At 38.8% G+C, this 19,194-nt stretch overlaps 6 protein-coding genes across 8 annotated transcripts; 2 read left to right on the top strand and 4 right to left on the bottom strand.

Annotated features, from left to right (window-relative positions):
* The first annotated feature begins 1,456 nt into the window (after positions 1 to 1,456).
* LOC103134157 (cystatin-like) lies at positions 1,457 to 2,388 on the top strand. The gene is made up of 3 exons (XM_007546297.2): positions 1,457 to 1,736; positions 1,898 to 2,008; positions 2,206 to 2,388. Exons 1-3 carry the CDS (start codon positions 1,536 to 1,538, stop codon positions 2,302 to 2,304), a joined length of 411 nt encoding a protein of 136 aa, XP_007546359.1. The 5' UTR covers positions 1,457 to 1,535; the 3' UTR covers positions 2,305 to 2,388.
* A 1,493-nt stretch (positions 2,389 to 3,881) lies between these two features.
* Positions 3,882 to 4,919, bottom strand: LOC103134158 (cystatin-like). The gene is made up of 3 exons (XM_007546298.2): positions 4,648 to 4,919; positions 4,370 to 4,480; positions 3,882 to 4,183 (listed from the first exon to the last, which is right to left on the bottom strand). The coding sequence occupies exons 1-3, from the start codon at positions 4,852 to 4,854 to the stop codon at positions 4,085 to 4,087; spliced, it is 417 nt and encodes a 138-aa protein (XP_007546360.1). The 5' UTR covers positions 4,855 to 4,919; the 3' UTR covers positions 3,882 to 4,084.
* Positions 4,920 to 6,938: 2,019 nt separating this feature from the next.
* Positions 6,939 to 8,169, bottom strand: LOC103134159 (cystatin-like). Its single transcript, XM_007546299.2, has 3 exons — positions 7,867 to 8,169; positions 7,230 to 7,340; positions 6,939 to 7,088 (listed from the first exon to the last, which is right to left on the bottom strand). The coding sequence occupies exons 1-3, from the start codon at positions 8,071 to 8,073 to the stop codon at positions 6,990 to 6,992; spliced, it is 417 nt and encodes a 138-aa protein (XP_007546361.1). The 5' UTR covers positions 8,074 to 8,169; the 3' UTR covers positions 6,939 to 6,989.
* A 1,104-nt stretch (positions 8,170 to 9,273) lies between these two features.
* LOC103134162 (cystatin-like) lies at positions 9,274 to 10,742 on the bottom strand. Its single transcript, XM_007546303.2, has 3 exons — positions 10,448 to 10,742; positions 9,790 to 9,900; positions 9,274 to 9,540 (listed from the first exon to the last, which is right to left on the bottom strand). The coding sequence occupies exons 1-3, from the start codon at positions 10,646 to 10,648 to the stop codon at positions 9,457 to 9,459; spliced, it is 396 nt and encodes a 131-aa protein (XP_007546365.1). The 5' UTR covers positions 10,649 to 10,742; the 3' UTR covers positions 9,274 to 9,456.
* A 22-nt stretch (positions 10,743 to 10,764) lies between these two features.
* On the top strand, positions 10,765 to 16,253 carry ephx5 (epoxide hydrolase 5). Of its 3 annotated transcripts, none has more exons than XM_007546302.2 (10): positions 10,765 to 10,891; positions 11,043 to 11,107; positions 11,195 to 11,417; positions 11,611 to 11,791; positions 11,875 to 12,084; positions 13,783 to 13,912; positions 14,447 to 14,658; positions 14,778 to 14,886; positions 15,598 to 15,723; positions 15,822 to 16,253. In XM_007546302.2, exons 2-10 carry the CDS (start codon positions 11,085 to 11,087, stop codon positions 16,021 to 16,023), a joined length of 1,416 nt encoding a protein of 471 aa, XP_007546364.1. In that variant the 5' UTR covers positions 10,765 to 10,891; positions 11,043 to 11,084; the 3' UTR covers positions 16,024 to 16,253. The 3 variants fall into 3 exon arrangements, with proteins under 3 accessions (XP_007546364.1, XP_016524033.1, XP_016524034.1); XM_016668547.1 differs by having other exon boundaries at positions 15,598 to 15,718; positions 15,817 to 16,253; XM_016668548.1 differs by lacking the exon at positions 10,765 to 10,891 and adding an exon at positions 10,894 to 10,967.
* Positions 16,039 to 18,416, bottom strand: mad2l1bp (MAD2L1 binding protein). Its single transcript, XM_007546300.2, has 3 exons — positions 18,031 to 18,416; positions 17,100 to 17,356; positions 16,039 to 17,011 (listed from the first exon to the last, which is right to left on the bottom strand). Exons 1-3 carry the CDS (start codon positions 18,356 to 18,358, stop codon positions 16,499 to 16,501), a joined length of 1,098 nt encoding a protein of 365 aa, XP_007546362.1. The 5' UTR covers positions 18,359 to 18,416; the 3' UTR covers positions 16,039 to 16,498.
* Between the last annotated feature and the right edge of the window lie 778 nt (positions 18,417 to 19,194).

The following is a 19,194-nucleotide window of genomic DNA, read 5'->3' on the forward strand; positions in this document are numbered from 1 at the left end:
CAGGAACACATTATCCCTGTCCTGGATTTCCTCCACTAGCTGCTTGGGTATTTAATGTTCCCTTTAAAGTTCTTTTGTTTATTTTTGCAATTCTAAACAGCCTCATCACACTTGTTTTCCTTCAGAGCTTCTTCTCTATTACGCTCTCACTTCATTACTCTGGCCTGTCCAGTTTGTCCCAGTCCTAACCAGTCCTAAGCAGATACGTAGGACACAAGGAGTCAATGTCCTTCAGCTTTACTTTGTTCAGCTGTTGGTTCTCATTTTATATGTGTGGTCCTTTACTAGGATTAGTATGAAATGATGATAATGAAGTTTTGAATATTTGTTTTATTCCTAAAGTGAAATGAATTAGAATCCACTACAGTACCTTCTCAGGAGCCTTATTGGATATACAATTATAATTCTTCCTCAAAAGTGTTAAATAACCAAAGGACCTCTCACTCCAAACATTGCTGTGTCATCGATTTGCTGGTGACCTCCCGAGGGGTCTGTGCTGATTTTTGGTTTGTGCAAATGAAACAAAGGTCTACAGTGTTTCATTATCCTCAAATATTTGTGTAATCCAATCCCTATCAGAACTTGGTGACACACTTACAGGAAAATGAGCCGATGAATAATCAGAAATATATGAACAGTGAATTAAAAAAGTACACAGGAGTGGATTTGATTACCTGATTATGCAAGCACAATAACAGTAACATGGTCTATATATGTGGTGTGTTAATGAAATGCCGTGTACTGAGACATTAACTTGGAGAAATGGCTTTTATTCAATCTGTTCCTATCTTACCCTACAGTGCTCTTTAACCTTTCCTTCCCTCTCTTGTTCTACATCTATTTACTTTTCATTGTTTTTTTTATTGCCATGTTTTATCCAAATCTGTGTCTCTTTCCAGGATGCCATTTTATTTATTTTCTTCTGTTAATGTTTGTGGTTTCTGTGTTTTGAGGATTTCATTAATTCATGATTTTAGAACGTGGGATAATTTATTTGCAAAAATCCCTATTTGTTCAAAGCTAGTGTGTGATATTTATTTTTATGAGGTCATATTAACCCCTAAAACTTAAATTGCACAGAAACATAGGAACTAAACAAACTGGTTACATCCATTGGTTGGATGAGCTACTTCAAAAACCCTCGTGCTTTTGGAGGTTCTCTCTGGGCACTCAAACTTTATAGAAACATGTACTTTTGTATTATCTTCACTGGTCACTCCAGATTGCCTCTGGATTTGTGTCTCTCTGTGTGTGGATGACTCTGAATACATAGTTGTGTGTGCGTGTTTGTGCTTCTCTGTGATGGACTGTTGACCTCTCCAAGGTGGATTTCCACTCTCGCTTGTTGACCGTTGGAGATAAGTACAAGCCCACTAGTTTGAGAGCTATTTGATTGTTGATTGGATGTCTGACAGGCGTGTCATACCTGTTAATCACTAAACAATAACACCATTTATGACCTAAAAGAGAACGCAGAGGGATTCAGAGGTTCATTCCTACTTCAACACTTTTGTAGTTTCACTTCTGAAGCAAAGATGTGGAAGGCAATTTTTCCTTTCCTGGCCACTCTTTTTGTCGGGTTCTTTTGTGTTCCTGGGGGCATAAATAAGATAGAAGATGCAGAAAACGATGCAATGTTTCAGACAGCGTTGAAGTTTGCTGTCGTCCAACACAACAACGGCACCAATGACACTGTCCTCTACCAGGTTGTCAAGGTGGTTTCGGCTGAGGTTCAGGTCAGTATGCTGCAGATATTTCTTTGTTCAGTGTTGAATCAAGACCTACTATTAGAAATAAATGTAAACATTTGACACATTTGGCCAGACGTCACATATTAAAAGATTTCATTCGAACCCAAGTCTTTGTGAATAACTATCTCGTCTGTCTCTCCTGAAAGGTGGTATCGGGGCTCAAACACATCATGACTGTGATTTTGGGAAGAACCAACTGTGAGAAGGAGGCACCAGCAGACAACTGTGGCATCCACAAAGAGCCAGGACTCGCTCGGGTAATTAGACCAGATCATGAAAACCTGATATTAAACTATGAGATTTAAAGATAGAAATCTCAAACATCAATTATAAGTTAACATTGTAAAATATGTCATTGTAGGCACTCCTTAAGAGCAGTAACAATTAACATTTGTCTGGATGAATGTACATGTTTTCTCTGTTTTATTTAAATTTTGCACGCTTTCTTTTTCAGCATCACCGGTGCAAGTTTGAAGTGTGGAGTCGCCCATGGCTTAATGATACCCAGCTAATAACAAATGAATGTGACAGTGTTGAACGTACTACAGAGTGAAAATCCCTTTCCTCTGGAATATTTGCAAATGGTTACTACCTTTACACCCTCTCAAGGTCACTTCTGTCAATGCTGCCAAACAACTGTCAAACATTTGAACCTCAACAAAGTTCTGTATTGTGCAATGCAAAATCTAAATTGTTTTCAATAAAGTAACATTTGAACTTCTTTGAATGGTTTTTTGTGGTTTATATATGTGTATAAACCACACACACACATATATATATGTGTGTGTGTGTGTATATATATGATTTTGAATAAAGTTTCATTTGTGTAACTTCTTTTATTCTTCCAATGTTGTCAATTCAGAAATTTTAAGTTGTGAGATACAGATTTGCGTGTTTTTGATTTGACAACCCCTGCTCGTTTTTAAGGTGGCACTCTGCTCAAACATAGCCAAAGTCGGGGTACGATACTGGCGGGCCAAATGGAGTCACACTAGTCTGAGCAAACCCGAGTGCAAATAGGCCCTAAAAGGAGGCAAAACGGGGAGGAGGATGTGCAGGATTCATTTTACTTCACAAATTATGTTTTGACATTTTGGAAATAGAATTTTATTTAGGCAAATCAGAGTAAAGAGGGGAGAATTATCAGTTTTGTTCTACAACATAAAATACTGATGATCAATTAAAGTTAGCCACAAAATGTAAAACTGGCCAGCAATATGAAAACTATTGCAAGGCACTGCAACCAATTAGAGATTTCACATTCTTTCATGAACAAAACTTGTTCAGTGCTGCATTGGTAACTCTTTCATTATCCAGTTAAAGAGCATTCAGATAAGACTCCACAACCTATCTGGGAAGTTTAAAAGTTACTTTATTTGAAACAGAGTAGGTCTTTTGTTTCTTTCTTTCTTGAATACTTTCATGGTGATATTTTGGTTTTGAATTGCAGGATACAAATAGTTGTAGATGTTCTTGAAAATTTCAGTACAGTTAGAAAGTTGTGAAGTAGCTTTTACTGAAGTGACCTGAAGGCAGTGACACTGCAGACCTTCCAGGGGAAACCGTTTTTCACTCTGAAATATGTTCAATACTGCTGCTCTCCTCTTAGGTCAGCTGGTTGCCATTGGGCCACACTTCCAATTTGCACCATTTATCCAAACATGTTGTTTGGATAAATGAGTGTAAGCACACTCAGTCATTGGAGTGCTTACAATAACAAGTAGGCACTCCTTGCTATTGTATGCACTCAATAACAATGAAAAGCTAACTTTGTTGCTGTGAAAAGCTACATTGTCGGCTACAATGCCAGCTGTGGTTTGATGTAGTTGTGATTTCTCTTTAAATTACAAAGCTTTAATGTTTTTATGATTTAGCGAATTGACCTGAGCAAATCATTGAACTTTGCAGACAGCACCATTATAGTCTAGAGCTGAATAGCTAATTTCCCTTTTATGTGAATAAGGGACAGATATGTTTATACAGCCTTCTGCTCGTTTTTGTTCATGATTTCCTTTAGTTGTTTCATGAACTATTCATGTTTGAGTAAATGAAATAAAAATAAAACTAAATGTAAAAAAAAAAATAATGAAAGCTTAAAACATTGTATATAATATAGACAAAACACTTTCAGAGAAGTTAGAAAGTTCCTTTATTTAAAAGTTGTGCTTTTTTGTTTGTTAATGAATCCATTCATAGTGAAACTTTGATTTTGCACAGATCTTTATTGAGGTTAATGACAAATTCAGTAAAGTTTGAAAGTTGCATTTACTGACATGACATTGATGGGGTGTAAAGGCATTAACCTTTGCAAATCTTCAAGAGGAAAAAGTTTTTCACTCTGAAGTACGCTCAACACTGTCACACTCCTCTTTGGTCAGCTGGGTATCATTGAGCCATGGGCGACTCCACACCTCAAATATGCACCGGCGAGGCTGAAAAAGAAAGCCCATAAAATATTTCAATATTTGGACAATCATTTAGACAAACATTAATTACCGGTGGTTCTAATTCAACATTACTCAATGTTAGCTTATGATAGTTGCAGTTTAAAGTGTTTGAGTTTTCTTGCTGTAAAGCCCAAAGTTTAATGTCAGGTTTTCATTATCTACTCTAATTACCCGAGCAAATCCTGGCACATTTTGGACAGCACAGCCATCTGCTGGTGCCTCCTTCTCACAGTTGGTTCTTCGCAAAATCACAGTCATGGTGTATAAGGAGCCCTCTACCACCTTCAAGGAAAAGCAGTCATGACAAAGAAAATCCAGATTATTGTAACATAATAAAGATCTCTTTTCAGTAGTGAACAATCAAAAACTGATAAACAGCAGTTCAACAAAGTTCTCAAACTAGGGCTTGATGTAACAGTGAAAACATAAATATTTACAACATTACCAACCTGATGCTCAGCCGAGTCCACCTTGAGGACCTGGTAGCGGACCGTGTCATTGGTCCTGTTGTTGTGTTGGACAACAGCAAACTGCAAAGCTCTCTGGAAGCCCTCATCGTTATCGGCATCCTCTATCTTCTTTTTGCCTCCGACTATCACCTGACACAACCCAAAGGCTAAAAGAGCGGCAACAAAAGGAAAGATAACCTTCCACATATTTGTTCTGCAGGTGAAACTGTCTAAAACCTCAGAAGACGAATGAAACCTTGGGTGCTTGCTGCCTGCTCTTTTAAAGAAGTTGTCCGACCATTTACACATTAACAGAGGAATCATCCAATCAAAAATCAATTAGCTGTCTAGCTGGGCGGGTGGAGTTTATCTCCAGCAGTCAATGGTCCATCTCTGAGACAAGTAAACATGCACACACACTCACAGGACTATGAGGCAGTCTGGACTTTGCAGTCGATTAACATACATGTTCGTATAACATAACTTAATGTCTCTGTTTTTGTTGCCTTATTGGATGTTCACCTCTCTCACCTTTCTAGTTGAGGATTGCAGAAAACACAGAAACATTGTTCTAGGACTACTTTCATTGTAAAGCTAAAAGTAAATAGGTACTACCTTCTTTTGTGGAGCCAGTTGTAAAATTTGTAGGATGAAAATAAATAAACCGAATTTGAAACACCAAGCCAGAGAAAAGAAAAAAAAAAGGGGGGAACACAAAGTTAATGACAGTAATAATGGGAGCTGGTTCCACAAGAGAGGAGCCTGATAACTAAACGATTTGCCTCCCATTCTACTTTTAGTAACTCTAAGAAGTGAACTACTCATAACCCTGAACTGTGAGAGCAAAATGTACTGTTAGGAACAGCTGTAACAATTAGATTTCTGACGTATGATGAAGCTTGATTGTGCAGGGTTTCATGAGAATGAGAATTTCAATTCTAAATATTCCCCCTTTTAAATCAGTTGGAAAAAGCTGAGTTTTGGAAGAAACAATATATTTTAACTGCATTTTTAGACATCCTGTCAACAAAGAAATGGAATTATCTAGTTATGAAGCAACAAATGCGTGAAATGTTTTTCTGGATCTGCAGCAAGATATTTCTAAATTAGGCATTATTGCAGATTTGAAAGGAGGAATTCTAATTGTGGGAATTAAAGGATATTTCCAACAATTTTTACTTTATTAGTCAATCAGGATTTACTCTCCCAGTGGTTGACTGAGAAGCCTCTTTTTTAATGCTCTGTTGTTTTAATGATAAAACAACAGATAATGCCATTTTTTAAAACATGTAGCATTAATGAATTAGCCTTAAACTGAGTGTCTGTGAGGTTTTTGGGGTTTGTTTTTGTATCTTTTGGTTCATGAACTCATCTGTCTTCTCTCAATTTTGTATGCAGAAAATTAGATATCACTCTGGCTTTTATTTCTTTTAGACATGCCTGTGATCTACATAATGTATTTGATTAATTGGAATTGATAAATGTAGCTAACCTGTTGCACGTTTTGCAAAATTTGACACCCGGGTAAAAGTTCAACTTAAAAGACAAAGACCCTGAGCAACCAATAGATGCTACAGTGGAATGATTTAAGTCAAACATATTCATTTGGCAGAGCAACCTAAATATAAGGAGGATAAATCAATAGATGACTACCGGTAAATTTAGTAGATGCATGCCCACTGTAGCTGCTGTGACTTAGAGCAGCTGAATCCATATGCATGCCACAATTAGCTGCTTTTTTGTGAAACCATTTGAGCAATGTGTGTTTTTACTTCAACTTTGCATTGTTGCAACAGTTTCCTTTGGTCTGTCACATAAAACACTGCTTTATATATGCTCACATGATCAGGTAAACAAATGATCGCTTGGATACTTTTTTATGCACTCTTTATGTAATTCTGATTGTTTATCAACCCCTTTCCTGTAACTGTTTTATCAAATTCTTAGGAGCTGGTGTACACAAATATCCAAATATCTGTGGAGAATGCAACACTTTAGACTTTTGCTTCGTTTGCATGGATCTAAAGTCAACAGTGAACCCTCAAGAGGTCACCATAAATCAAATGAATCAGTGAATTTTGATGTTGCCTTTCATACTACAAAGTACTGACCAAAGAATTCAAAATTTTTCTAAGGCGATCACACAAAATCCTATACTACAAGGCATGTTTCGGGACACAGAATACACAGAGCACATCTGCAGCAAAGTTTAAAATAAATATCAGACACACAAACATATTCAGGGGAGTTTAAAAGTTGCTTTATTTAAAGCTTTAGTGAAGTGATTTTGAGACGGTGTCAAGATAGTATCACTTTGTAGAGCTTCAAAAGAAAAATGTTTTTCATTGTGACTCAGGTTCAATATTGCCACATTCCTCTTTGGTCAGCCGGGTATCATTGAGCCATGGGCGACTCCACACATTGAATTTGCACTGGTAAGGCTGAAAGAGAAAACCCACAAAATATGTCAATAAAACTGAGAATACATGTTCATTTATTCAAACATTACTTATTAGTAGTTTATGTGTGAGATTCTTTTTCTTAAATACTAAAGTCAGCTTTGTATTATCTAGTGAATTTACCCGAGCGAATCCTGGCTGCTTGTGGATAGCACAGCCATCTACTGGTGCCTCCTTCTCACAGTTGGTTCTTCCCAAAATCACAGTGATTACATAATTGGTCCCAGCTACCACCTTTAGAAGAGGCAGCCACGACAAAGAAAATCCAGATTATTGTGACACAGTGAAAAAAACTCTTATCAGAAGTGAAGCATCAAAGACAGACAAAAAAAACAGTGTTAACATATCTTTTTTTTATATTTGTTATTCACAAAAACTTTATGTAGTTAATGAGTTCAAATTAAATTAAATCTTTTAATATGTGACATCTGGCCCCCTAACTGTGTCAAGTATCTACGTTTGATGCTAACAGTAAGTCTTGTACCGTGGCCGACAGGTGCAAATGCGCAGCAACAGAGAAAACATGCAAACAAAAAAAGAGACGCAAACAAAAAAGAGATGCAAACAAAAAGCAAATAAAATTCAGCAAACATGCATTTTATTTGCTTTTTGTTTGCGTCATCTCTGCTTGTTTGTTGCATTTAATTTGTTTGCGTCTTTTTTTGTTTGCATGTTTTCTCTGTTGCTGCACATTTGCACCTGTCGGCCACCGTAGTCTTGAGTGAATAGTGAACATTTAAATCTGTATAACATTACCGACCTGACGCTCAGCCGAGACCACCTTGAGGACCTGGTAGAGGACCGTGTCATTGGTCCCGTTGTTGTGTTGGACAACAGCAAACTGCAGAGCTCTCTGGAAGCCCTCATCGTTATCTGCATCTTCTATCTTGTGTAAGCCTCCAGCCATCATCTGACAAAAGCCAAAGGCTAAAAGAGCAGCAAAAAAAGGAACAATAACCTTCCACATCGTTGTTTCGTAGGTCAAACTGCCAAAAGGCTCAGAACAAGAAGCTTTGATGCTTTCTGCCTGCTCTCTGAAAGCAGAAGAGATGGAACTATTTATATTTTACCAGAGGACTCATCCGATCGATAATCAATCAGCTGTCGAGCACTGAGGCCAGAGCTTATCTCCAGAGGTCAAAAGTCTCTAAGGACTAACAGACAGTCTGGACTTTGTAATCAGCTAACATGTTTTTGAGATTTGAAAGTACGCAGAGAGAAGTCTCTGTCCTGCGTGTACCTGCTAACATTGTTGCTATTATATTTATATTGTCTCCATTTTAGTTCCCTTTATTCAAGTTACATTGGGCCTGGCAAAACTGTTACGGTTTCTTACCTTCCTGGAGGTGACCACAAATGGGAATGAATGCATTTTCTTCATGGAACGTTTAACTTTACTTTATCAATCACTTACTCTGTTACGACTGGTTCACTGAGCATCTTGTCTTTTTTTTCTTAATGCTCTGGTCCAAAAATGACCACTTCACTCTTTTCTGAATGTAAAAACAGAAAATTAAATTTTATCCAGGGTTTTATTTCTTCAAGGCATGCCTGTAGGCTTGAATACAGTATTCATCAGAACTAGAGGGTTTCACAAGACTTGCGACCGGGTCCAGGTTTAAACTTATAGCAGGACAAATACCCTGATTTGATCAGGCAACCGTAGCTACATGGACTCACTTAAATCAAAGCATTTTCATTGATAGAGAGCCCCAAACACAAGGACATGAATTAATAGGAAATTTAGTAGAAGCACGCCACCTACTGACTTAGAGATGTAATTGCAGTTAAAGGTCGTTCTACAAAGAATGACTATGGGGCCTGAAATCATGCCACAATTATTATCATTAACATATTGAGCACCATGCAGTTTTATTTCAAATTATGATTAAATCAGTGTTGCCCAAGAGACATCTGTTCACTCAGAAAGTGCAAACTCTGTGCGGAAAGATCGCAGACCAGGATTTGAATGCAGAACCTTCTTGCTGCAAGGCAACAGTGCTCCAACAAGCATCCACACTTCAAAAAATTAAATAGGACACCTAGCTGGACCAATTACCACAACTTGCTTCATGCTGATGAATAATCAGCCAAAAATATATTCTATATCTTGCTCACCTCACAGAGGGAGACAAAAAAAAAAGATTATTAATCACAAGGACAGATTCTGATAAGTCAAATTTACTTTATTGTTTTTTTAATTTGTAGGTTTTACCAAGTAATTAAACAATTGCTCAACTTTATTTTGCATTACAGCATTCGTAGTTGTGAAAACAGTGGACTTCATCACACAGAGGATGGTAAGATGTTTACACTGTTAAAAGTAGCGTATATTTCAAGGTGAGTTGAGTTAAGGGTTCAAGCACTGCTTTTCCGTGACCTGAATGTCATTGAGCCACGGGCAGCTCCACACTATGAATGTGCACTGGTAAATCTGAAAAAGAAAGACCAGAATACAATTACAATAGCATACCATTATATAATAATTTATGCAGACAAACCTGAGATGCTTTTGGTTCCAAAGAACCAAGCTGTGTTATTTTTTAACACAATCAAATGATAATCGTGTCACAGTTTTACAGTACTTCATTGTATTTGTTATGTCTGAGAGGAAAATGGGAATATAATTAACATTTTCATCCCTAAAGTTTACAACATCTTTTTAATAATGTAATATAATTACCTGAGCCTTAGCTGGGTCCACGTAGACAGTACATTCTGTGTTTGCTTCGCCTTTCTTGCAGTTGGTCCGTCCCAGTTTCACAGTAATCTTGTAGTTAGCTCCTGCGACCACCTATTATGGAGAAGATGAACCATGGTGATCCAGTTTGTTAAAAACATATATATGGTTGCAGTCATACAGTACACATACATAATGTACTTGAAAAGCTAAATACTAAAGTTAGCAAGAAATTTCCATTTCTTAAATCCTATTTCCATTTAATTCTAGCATAAAGTTAACCATTGTGCACTTTTTATTGTCAGAAAATTATTTACATGGAGTGTGAATACAGGAGGTCACCAAAATGCTTAAACCTAAAGTTACATTTATTTATTATACATAAAATATTCAATAAGTTAAAATACGCTCTTTAGTCAGATTAGAACTAAACCGTGCACGCACACCTAGGGAGAATTTAGAGAGGCCAATTTACTTGACAGTCATGTTTTTGGTTTGGTTTCCCGGTGAGAACCTACGAATGCAGGGTCAATGCAGAGGGACCCCGGGCAGAGAGTTGAACCCAGGACCTTCTTGCTCCAAGGTAACTGCTACCACCTGCGTCGCTGTGCAGCCCCACAAGTAACCATGTCAACAGAATGTTACAGTTTACGGCACTCACCTGAAACTGTGCGGAGACGATTTCAACCACCTTGTGGAGGAACATATCTGCTTCGTTGCCTCTGTTGTGTTGGGCGACGGCGTAATTCAGCGCATTTTGGAAATCCTCACCCTGGATGTCGGCGTTTTGCCATCCCCCTGGTATGCCACACTGCCCAACGGCGAAAATAGTCGCAAAAATTGGAACAACAATCTTCCACATCTTCCTTCTGTAAGTTTAAACTGCTTACTCGGAGGGAGAAAAGTCCAACTTGGACGCTGTTTGATTGTGTATAGCGGTCTGCTCTTTATAAAGCAAAAGTGACACTACCGCTCACAGATTAGTAGAGGAGTGACGCACCACGCTATCAATAAACAATCTCCGTAGGACCAACCCGCCTTGTGTTTTCTTCTTTCCTTCCAGGAGAAGTCTAACCGCATTTGGATAAACGGATAATCTCCCAAGGTTTGTTTTGGCTTTTTCTGACGTTAGAAGCGTGAACCCCATCTTCATCAGGAGGTGGAAAAACGCGATAAACAAGGTTTTTCAAAGCAAGGTCTAAACTTTTAAAGCTGTTGCACTGGAAATCAAACTTTCTCGACCTTTATCCCATTAGCATAAAGCAGCCTGTGCGAGTGCTCACGTTTTGAGCTACACAATGCAGAGACTGCAACTTTTGAAGTAAGCGCTCTAAGATCACAAATTGACAAAGTGTAAGTGTGCTTACTTTTACCTGCATTTCAACCATTTTTCTCTCAAACTTTGCAGGGACACGTTTTTTGGGCTGGATGTTGCACAACAGCAGCTTCTTATTGGGTGTGCTGTGGCAGCAGCTGCGGCAGGTGGAATCCTGACCTATGCAATGCAGAGAAGAAGCAAAATGAGAACTATCCCTGTTGGTGAGGGATGGTGGGGAGCAGGAGAAAAACCACTCTTAGAGGATCAAAAAATATACCCCTTTACAGTGGAAACGTCAGATGAAGAGATTGAGGTAGATTGGTTCACACCAACTTTTAGAAAAGGTGTAATACTTTCCCTCCTCACAATTTTACACTACTATCCATCACAAAATCCTAATAAAATGTGGCGATAAAATGAGAGGATGGGAGAAAGTTCATGGGGTGAGAACACTTTTGCAAGGCATTGTTTTGTGTAAAGGGCTTGGTTATGATTTTGTTTACCAGGATCTCTATGAACGCATTGACAAAACCCGGTTCACTGACCCTTTGGAGGACAGTGGCTTCCAGTATGGCTTCAATTCCACTTATCTTAAGAAGGTGGTTTCTTATTGGAGGAATACGTTTGACTGGAAAAAGCAAGTGGCCATGCTGAACAAGTATCCACACTTCAAAACCAAAATAGAAGGTACACACCGCTACATAATGAACAGCAGCTGGCTTAACTTTTTATCTGGTAAAACCTGTTTTATGTCTTTTGTTGCGGTGCAGGACTGGACGTGCACTTCATCCATGTGCGCCCACTACAGAATGGGGACCAGAGGGCTCTGCCGCTCATGCTTGTTCACGGCTGGCCTGGCTCCTTCTATGAGTTCTACAAGATTCTTCCACTTCTCACGCAGAACCAAAACGGAATTGCGTTTGAGGTTGTGATCCCCTCCATACCTGGCTACGGCTTCTCAGAAGCCCCTCATAAGAAAGGTAGATCATTTTAGGAAAAGCGCGTTTATTTGTGTTCCATCAGTCATGCACAGGCCAATTCACTTACTTTAGAAAAAGCAAAAAGAAAGCTACCACAAATACAATCTATACAAATGAACTGCGAATTGCAATTTGGAATAAATAAATAGTGATAACATGCTATAGGAGAACTGCTTTAATATTACCAGTAGCTTTTGCACATTTCAGATTTTAAGGGCGTTTGTTCTGGTGCGGAGGAGCATAGAAACTAAATTTAGGATCTCTTTAGCTCTGGTCCCTTGAGTTTGCTGGTTTCTGGTGAGATAAGGGCTTTCGGCATTCCTGACAAGCAACTCTGAGACTAATTCAGGACTTTATACCCATATCAGGAGTAAGGAGATGTATTGTACTGGTGTTTGTCTGGTACCAGCGTTTTTCGACGAGCTGCAAAGCCAATTAGAATAATCTAGTCTAATAAAAATAAAGCATGCCCCAGTTTTTCGGTGCCCTATTTTATCCAGACTCCCAAACTACATTTGGCTAGTAGTGCCAACCGTAGTTGGACTCTTACAGATAGGGTGAGCATCTCCATCATCCAGGGGGAGCTGACAGTAGAGTCATTGTTCCTTCTAATCAAAATGAGTCAGTTTAGTTGGCTTAGTTGGAAGTATTTACTGTCTGCAATATGTTAGGTGTAACAACTAAACTAAACTAAAATCCTTTATAAAAACCTGTGGGCCAACATTAAAGTTGTGGGTTTCAGGTTATGAGTAGTTTCTGTCCGCTATATAATTCATGCTGTCTCAGCCTTCCCAAGTTTCAATTAATTGTAGAAAATGAAGATTGCGCTTAAGAGTAAAATTACTGGGTAAGAAGTATTTTTTCTTTCCTTTATTTACTGGGTTGACTTTGTCTTTTTACATGAAATGGCACTGAAGTGTAACATTAAATTGTGTTTATGTAATCTAGATATTCTTTGTCTTCTGGTAGTCATGACCTGAATCGAAGGGCATTCCTGTAAACTGGGCCTCAGCCGTTTCTCAGGACAGATAAAACTGACATCCTGGACTCAGAACACACCAGTTGAAGATATGAATGATTGAGGTATCCGAGTCCCTGTCTGAGAGCACAGGATGAGGACAGCTGTAAGGCCTTAGTGGATGTTTGTATGTCCTATGTAGTGGTGGAAACTGAGGTGCTGGGGTTTTCGGTTTAGTTGTTGGATTTCTGGGTATTCGAGAGGGTGGGAATGGTGGATACTTGCAGGTAGTCAGTGATGTTTGGGGAAGCTAACCTCTTTGTCTCTTTGTGTTGTACTCAACTTTATCTTTAGTATGACTTTGTTTCCTGTTTTTGGATTCTGCCTTTGTTTTGGAGTTGTAGCTAACCTTATCTTCCTTTATATGGTTTATTTCCTGTCTTTGGATTCTTCTTATGTACTTGACAGGAGTTTTTCTCTTTAGTTTTTAATAAATTAAAGACGAAAAGTTGTTTGAGCAACTGTTGCAGGTTTTGTTCCAATATTGCCTTATATTTAGTTCCATCCATCTGCCCTTTAACTTCAATAAGCTTGCCTGTTTTCTCTCCTCACAGCATAATGGTTTTCTTCTCACAGCGTTTTGAAACAAACAAACAAAAAACAAACAGTTTTTAGGTCTGACATGACAAAATGTGACGAACCTTAAAAGGTTGAATAATGTTGTGCTGTACTTGTTAAAGGTTTTAACAGTTTGGCTGCTGCTCGGATTTTCCTCACACTCATGGAGCGCCTGGGCTTCTCCCAGTTCTACCTACACGGAGGAGACTGGGGCTCGCTCATCACCACCAACATGGCTCAGATGAGGCCTGAGTAAGTGTGTGGTGGAAAATTACTACAAGTTAACATCTGCTGATCATGTTATAGGAAATGCTTGTGAACTCTCACCAGAAGAACTATTTGGGTTACATGTACAAGGTTGGAAGTTGTTTTCTACAGCTGCACCAGAACCAGACTGTCTCGCCCCTTGTTTTGACTTCCTTATCCTTGTCATAAAACTCATGTGTTGTCTCTGCCTGGCAGAGCTTTTCACCCAGACCTGCTTCATTATTGATTGTCCTACAAGCTCTCTGTGTTGTGCACAATATATGAATAAACCCGATTGAGTGATTTCACCTGACGGTGCTTGGTAAAATAGTTTTGTTTTTTTTTCGCAACAAAGTGAAAAACAGTTTATCGGAAAAAGCACATCATCATTTTAGTGGAATTTCCAAAGCAGACATTGTATCATTATTAGGCTGTGAAATGAAGCTTGTCCTCTACACACAGATTTTTCCCAGGACGTTGGGGACAATAGGCATGATTGTTTTGAGGTGAACTAACTTGTATTTCTTTTTTCTGTTCCAGCTGTGTCAAAGGGCTCCACCTAAACATGTGCATGTCAAATAGGGGTTTCAAAGTGTTACTCTCCATAATCATCGGGCCTTACCTTCCCTTTCTGGTCGGCTTGAGCCAGGAAGACGTTCGCAGGTTGTTCCCTTTCTTTCAGAAGAATGTGTGGGAGATACTGCAGGAATCTGGCTACCTTCACATTCAGGCAACTAAACCTGACACAGCCGGTGAGAACGTGCAAAAAAAATCTAGCTTAATACTGTAAAGACAGGTTAAAGCTACTGGAGAGTGCAGCCTGCTGTAGTTTTTCCCCATTACCTCTTATTACAATCGTATGCTTGTGCAGGACGTGGACTGAATGACTCGCCTGTGTCCTTGGCGGCCTACATTCTGGAAAAGTTCTCCACCTGGACTCACATGAAGAACAGAGATCTGGAGGACGGTGGGCTGGAGAGGTAAAACAGCGAAATGTGTTTTATTTTGAATGCCACTCATTCCTTGACTCCATTTTCCTTCGAGTTTACTAAAAAAAGTTACTGACGTTCCCAACCACTTCAATAAAATTATGGACCTCTGATAACTAAACGTGTAATGAGCTGGGTTTTTACTAAAGCTAATTTTTCCACAAATTAGCTTTTATTGACAGTGTGGCAAAAGGGTAATTGGTTCCATTTCAATAAGAGCAGTTTCAAAATCTAATACAGTCATATGTATTATTTGCTGATTTTTATTAAACTTTCTGTGCATTGCAATGCCTGGCAACAATATTCATACCCCATCAACGTTTGCCATGTTAGAATCATAAATTATAATAAAAATCTATTATAATTGTTTTTATAATAGACCAACACAAATCTATAATAAGCATTATCAAGCAGGCTGATTATACATGTATTTTTAAACCATTTAAAAATGACTAGTCAAAACCCAGAGCTAAAGGCATCTGAAAATCTGTGGTAAACTTTCTGTGCAGAGATGCTTTCAATCCAATCTGCCTGAACTTGAGTCATTTTCAAACAAAATGTGACAAAAGTGTCATTATAGAAGTGGTTTTACAGCATATTTAATAGGATGGAACTGATTGCAAGTGTATTCCACACTTCAGATTTTTAATCCCCTGCATCATCTCAGTGTCTAGCTAATCAGAGTTTGTGGCTTTTGAACAGAAAATTCAGCCTGGATGATCTTTTGACGAACGTCATGATCTACTGGACCACAGGCTCAATCATCTCCTCCATGCGGTTCTACAAAGAGAACTTTAGCAGCAACCTCTATGACAGGATTGACACTAGGTAAGAGTGTAAGAGGTTTTTTTTTGTTGGTTTTTTTGCCATTATCCAAATGTGACCAGAATTATCTCTAATAAGTGTGTAATAATCACATGTTTTAGGACGGGGATATTTGTGCCCACTGGACTGGCTGCTTTCCCCCAGGAGCTCATGCATTGCCCCAAATCCTGGGCACAGATCCGGTACCAGCACATCGTCTCCTACACCTTCATGCCCCGAGGCGGACACTTCCCCGCCTTGGAGGAGCCCCGGCTCCTGGCCAACGACGTCATCCAGTTTGCCAAAACAGTAGAAAATCTCTGAAAGTCTTCTGACTAAAACAGTTGTATGGATTTTATTACAATCAACATATTAAGTTCCACAAATACAGAAAACTGATTTTTTTTTTTCTTCTTCCATGCAACATTTTGTTTTTTGTCATGAGTAAAATTAATGGTCCAGTACATGTAAACATGCTTGCACATTCAGATTTCCCTCAGAATGTAAAGAAAGCAATAAACCTTTCAAGTTATGTTCAGTAAAAGTATATTGCACTAATGAGTCGAGTGTGTCGCTGTGCTTAATGTGTATGAAAGAAAATGCTTTATAAATATAGACAATAATTCAGGTGCTCTCAAAACTGCAATAATGTCTCTTGATGAAATATTAACTAAATTAAAGACTTTACTTTAAAAAGATCCCTTTACACTTTTGAGCAAGTCAAAATATTTAAATTCACATGTTTTAAAACAGAAAACTTTAAAATTTGTAAAATTCTAAATTTGGCGAATGACCTGGGTCAGTTGGTGAAGCCCTTAATGGCCGTGGGTGCCTGAAACCACACATAATCCTGCCAGTCTTCCCCCTCTGCTCCATGCCCCTCCGTAGACAGAGTAATGATTTTATTTTTCACTCGAGTCGGGACTTTAAACTGTAGTTTAGGTCGGAACCAACCGACGCCACATTCCCTGTGAGCCAGCGCCAGGACCGTGGTCGGCATCAGGCGAACAGGATTGTTGTCGGACAACAGGTCGGCAACGAAGAGAGTGCGGAAGATCTGCCTCAAGCAGGAGGAGGCTCTGAGAGACTGATCCCCGGCAGCCAGGGCCAGGGCCTCCATGTTGACCTCATACATTTCTTTAGGTAGAATGAGTGAGCCGCCCATCAACAGTAAAACTCTGGGTACTCTGCTCAAAGAAAACAGCATCTCCAGCTGCTGCAGAAGCTCCTCCAGCTCCTGAAGAGTCTGGTGACATTTGCGCAGATCCAGATCCGCAGAATGCAATGGCCTTCGAGTCACTGCGCCTCTTTCCTGAAAAGCAAAAATGTTTCCAAGCAGCGAGTTACTTTAAAATCAACACTTTGAAAGGAAAATGGCTCCAAGACGGCTTCCTTCAAACCTGCTTTGAAGTTTGCAGCTTTTTCTGGGAGTAAACCAGCTGGTCGTACGTCATGGGCAGCTGCTGTCTCTGATAGAGGATGCACTTGAGGATCTCGCTGACGAAACGGTAGCAGCCGTCGTGGGTCACGGCGCCGGGGAAGACCACGTCCACGCAGCCTTCTTCCTGAGCTTTTCTCACCACCTCAGCGTCTTGTTCCTCAGTGTTGGTGTCCTTTCTGTCATCTGGACCAGAAGTCTCTTCTGTTTCTGTTTGGTCTGAACAGAACCACAATCAGCATTTTTTGCAACTTCACATTTTAAGTGTCTCTGCCTCGAAATATTAATGAGTTTCTGTCAGTTCTTGTTAGCCTATATCACAACACAAAGGTCCCTTAGTGGTCACCACTCCTCAAAATGGGAAAGACAATGGAGAATGACATTCCAATAGTCCTACTGTATGTGTTGATCACTTAAGCTCATAAAATGGCTCCAGAGAAACCTCAACCTGCCCATAATATCTTCAGCCTTAAACAAATATACAGTAAGGTTGGGTATCTAGGACAATAAAGGGAATTTAACAGGCTATTTATATAACTGGCCTGAAGAATTTGCAAGCGAATTAAATATCAAAATGCCAGCCTGTGATATTGCAAAGAAATTATACTGCAATTCAACATATTGTGCAGCTTCACCATAAAAATACTGTATAATAAGCAGTGTAGAAACCAGAGAAGTAGGGGATGTTTAAGAAAAAAATAGTTTAGAATAGTTTGATCAACAAATTGATATAAATTAATTTCTGTTTCCTTACAGAAACAAATAGGCCTGCAGTGCTTAGCAGTGTTTAGTTATTTACTTTTCTAAATACTGAATCACCCTGTATTTAGCTGGCAACTGAAGAAAATTCTAAAATTAACAGAATGCAGGATAGACAGAGTTTAAAGGCATACCTTGAATAATATCTGAAGGCTCAGAAGAGTTTTCCTTTTCTTCTGTATTAGGCACACCCTTAACATCAGTGCCATTATTTGATTCTACATTTATTTTGATCGAGTCTGTTCGGCGTTCTTCATCTATTTCCGAATTTGAATCGTCGGACACACTCTGTAAGCTAAGTAGTGTACATGTCATACTGGGCTCCTCGGCGGTCTTGCTGTTCCTCTCTGAGGAACAGGAGAGTCTCCGCTTTATTCTGCCGTCTCCGCTGTGGACAATGGACGAACCTTCTGTCTCATCTGAGTTCGTTATTGGTTGTAAAGTGTCACACTGGTCTGCCATTATTTTTGAACGTCCGCGCCTGGTTTGTTCTTGCCGCTTGGAATCATGGGAAATCCACCGAATGTTGCGTTCACGTTAAGCGGAAACATTGGGAAAATAGCATTCCTCGCAATAATGCAATTTTTGAGATATTTTAAAAAAAATTCACATATTTTGTGGAATTGACAGTCTTAGGTATGCTAATAGTGTTCAATAAATCTACCTCATGTTTTTATTAATTTAATTTACTCATTAATTTAATTTAACTGAATAATTAATCTAATATATTCTGAAACATTTTGAAATTAGGTAATTTTACAGAAAAAAAATACAGATGTTCAAATTCTAGTGTTTTATAGACTAAAATAAAAATGTTCTGAAAAAGAAAATAGTACCAAAATAAATTCAGGCAGGAGAAACCCTTTTCTAAGTCTAACGTCAAACGTTTGAACATAAAACTTGCTAATAGTGGGCTACCTTTTTTAGAACAGTACAAAGTACTTCCGAGTGAAAATATATTTTTTACTGTACATCCACTTGACCTCGAAATGGCACAAGAACCTCAGCAGGTTAAAATAACGTTAAAACAACAAAGCTTGTGTAAAAACAGGAAGTCTCACTTCAACATAAACTTTCGGCGTGTCTCTGGTGCATTTTTGGGTAAACGCCTGTTTTTTTCAATCAGTAAAGTTACTGACTTTGTCGGACAACATGTCGGCAAGTACCGAAGTAAGCGTTGCGATACTTCATAAAAGTAAGGTGTAGTAAAACTCCTAAAAATGTGTATACTTTTTCTCTAGGAAAGGAAATTATGCCGTGGACATAAAAATTAGGACGTGCTTTGCCGCCCCCTCTAG

Source organism: Poecilia formosa, unplaced genomic scaffold, assembly GCF_000485575.1.
Source record: "Poecilia formosa unplaced genomic scaffold, Poecilia_formosa-5.1.2 Scaffold15, whole genome shotgun sequence".
NCBI classification, from domain to species: domain Eukaryota; kingdom Metazoa; phylum Chordata; class Actinopteri; order Cyprinodontiformes; family Poeciliidae; genus Poecilia; species Poecilia formosa.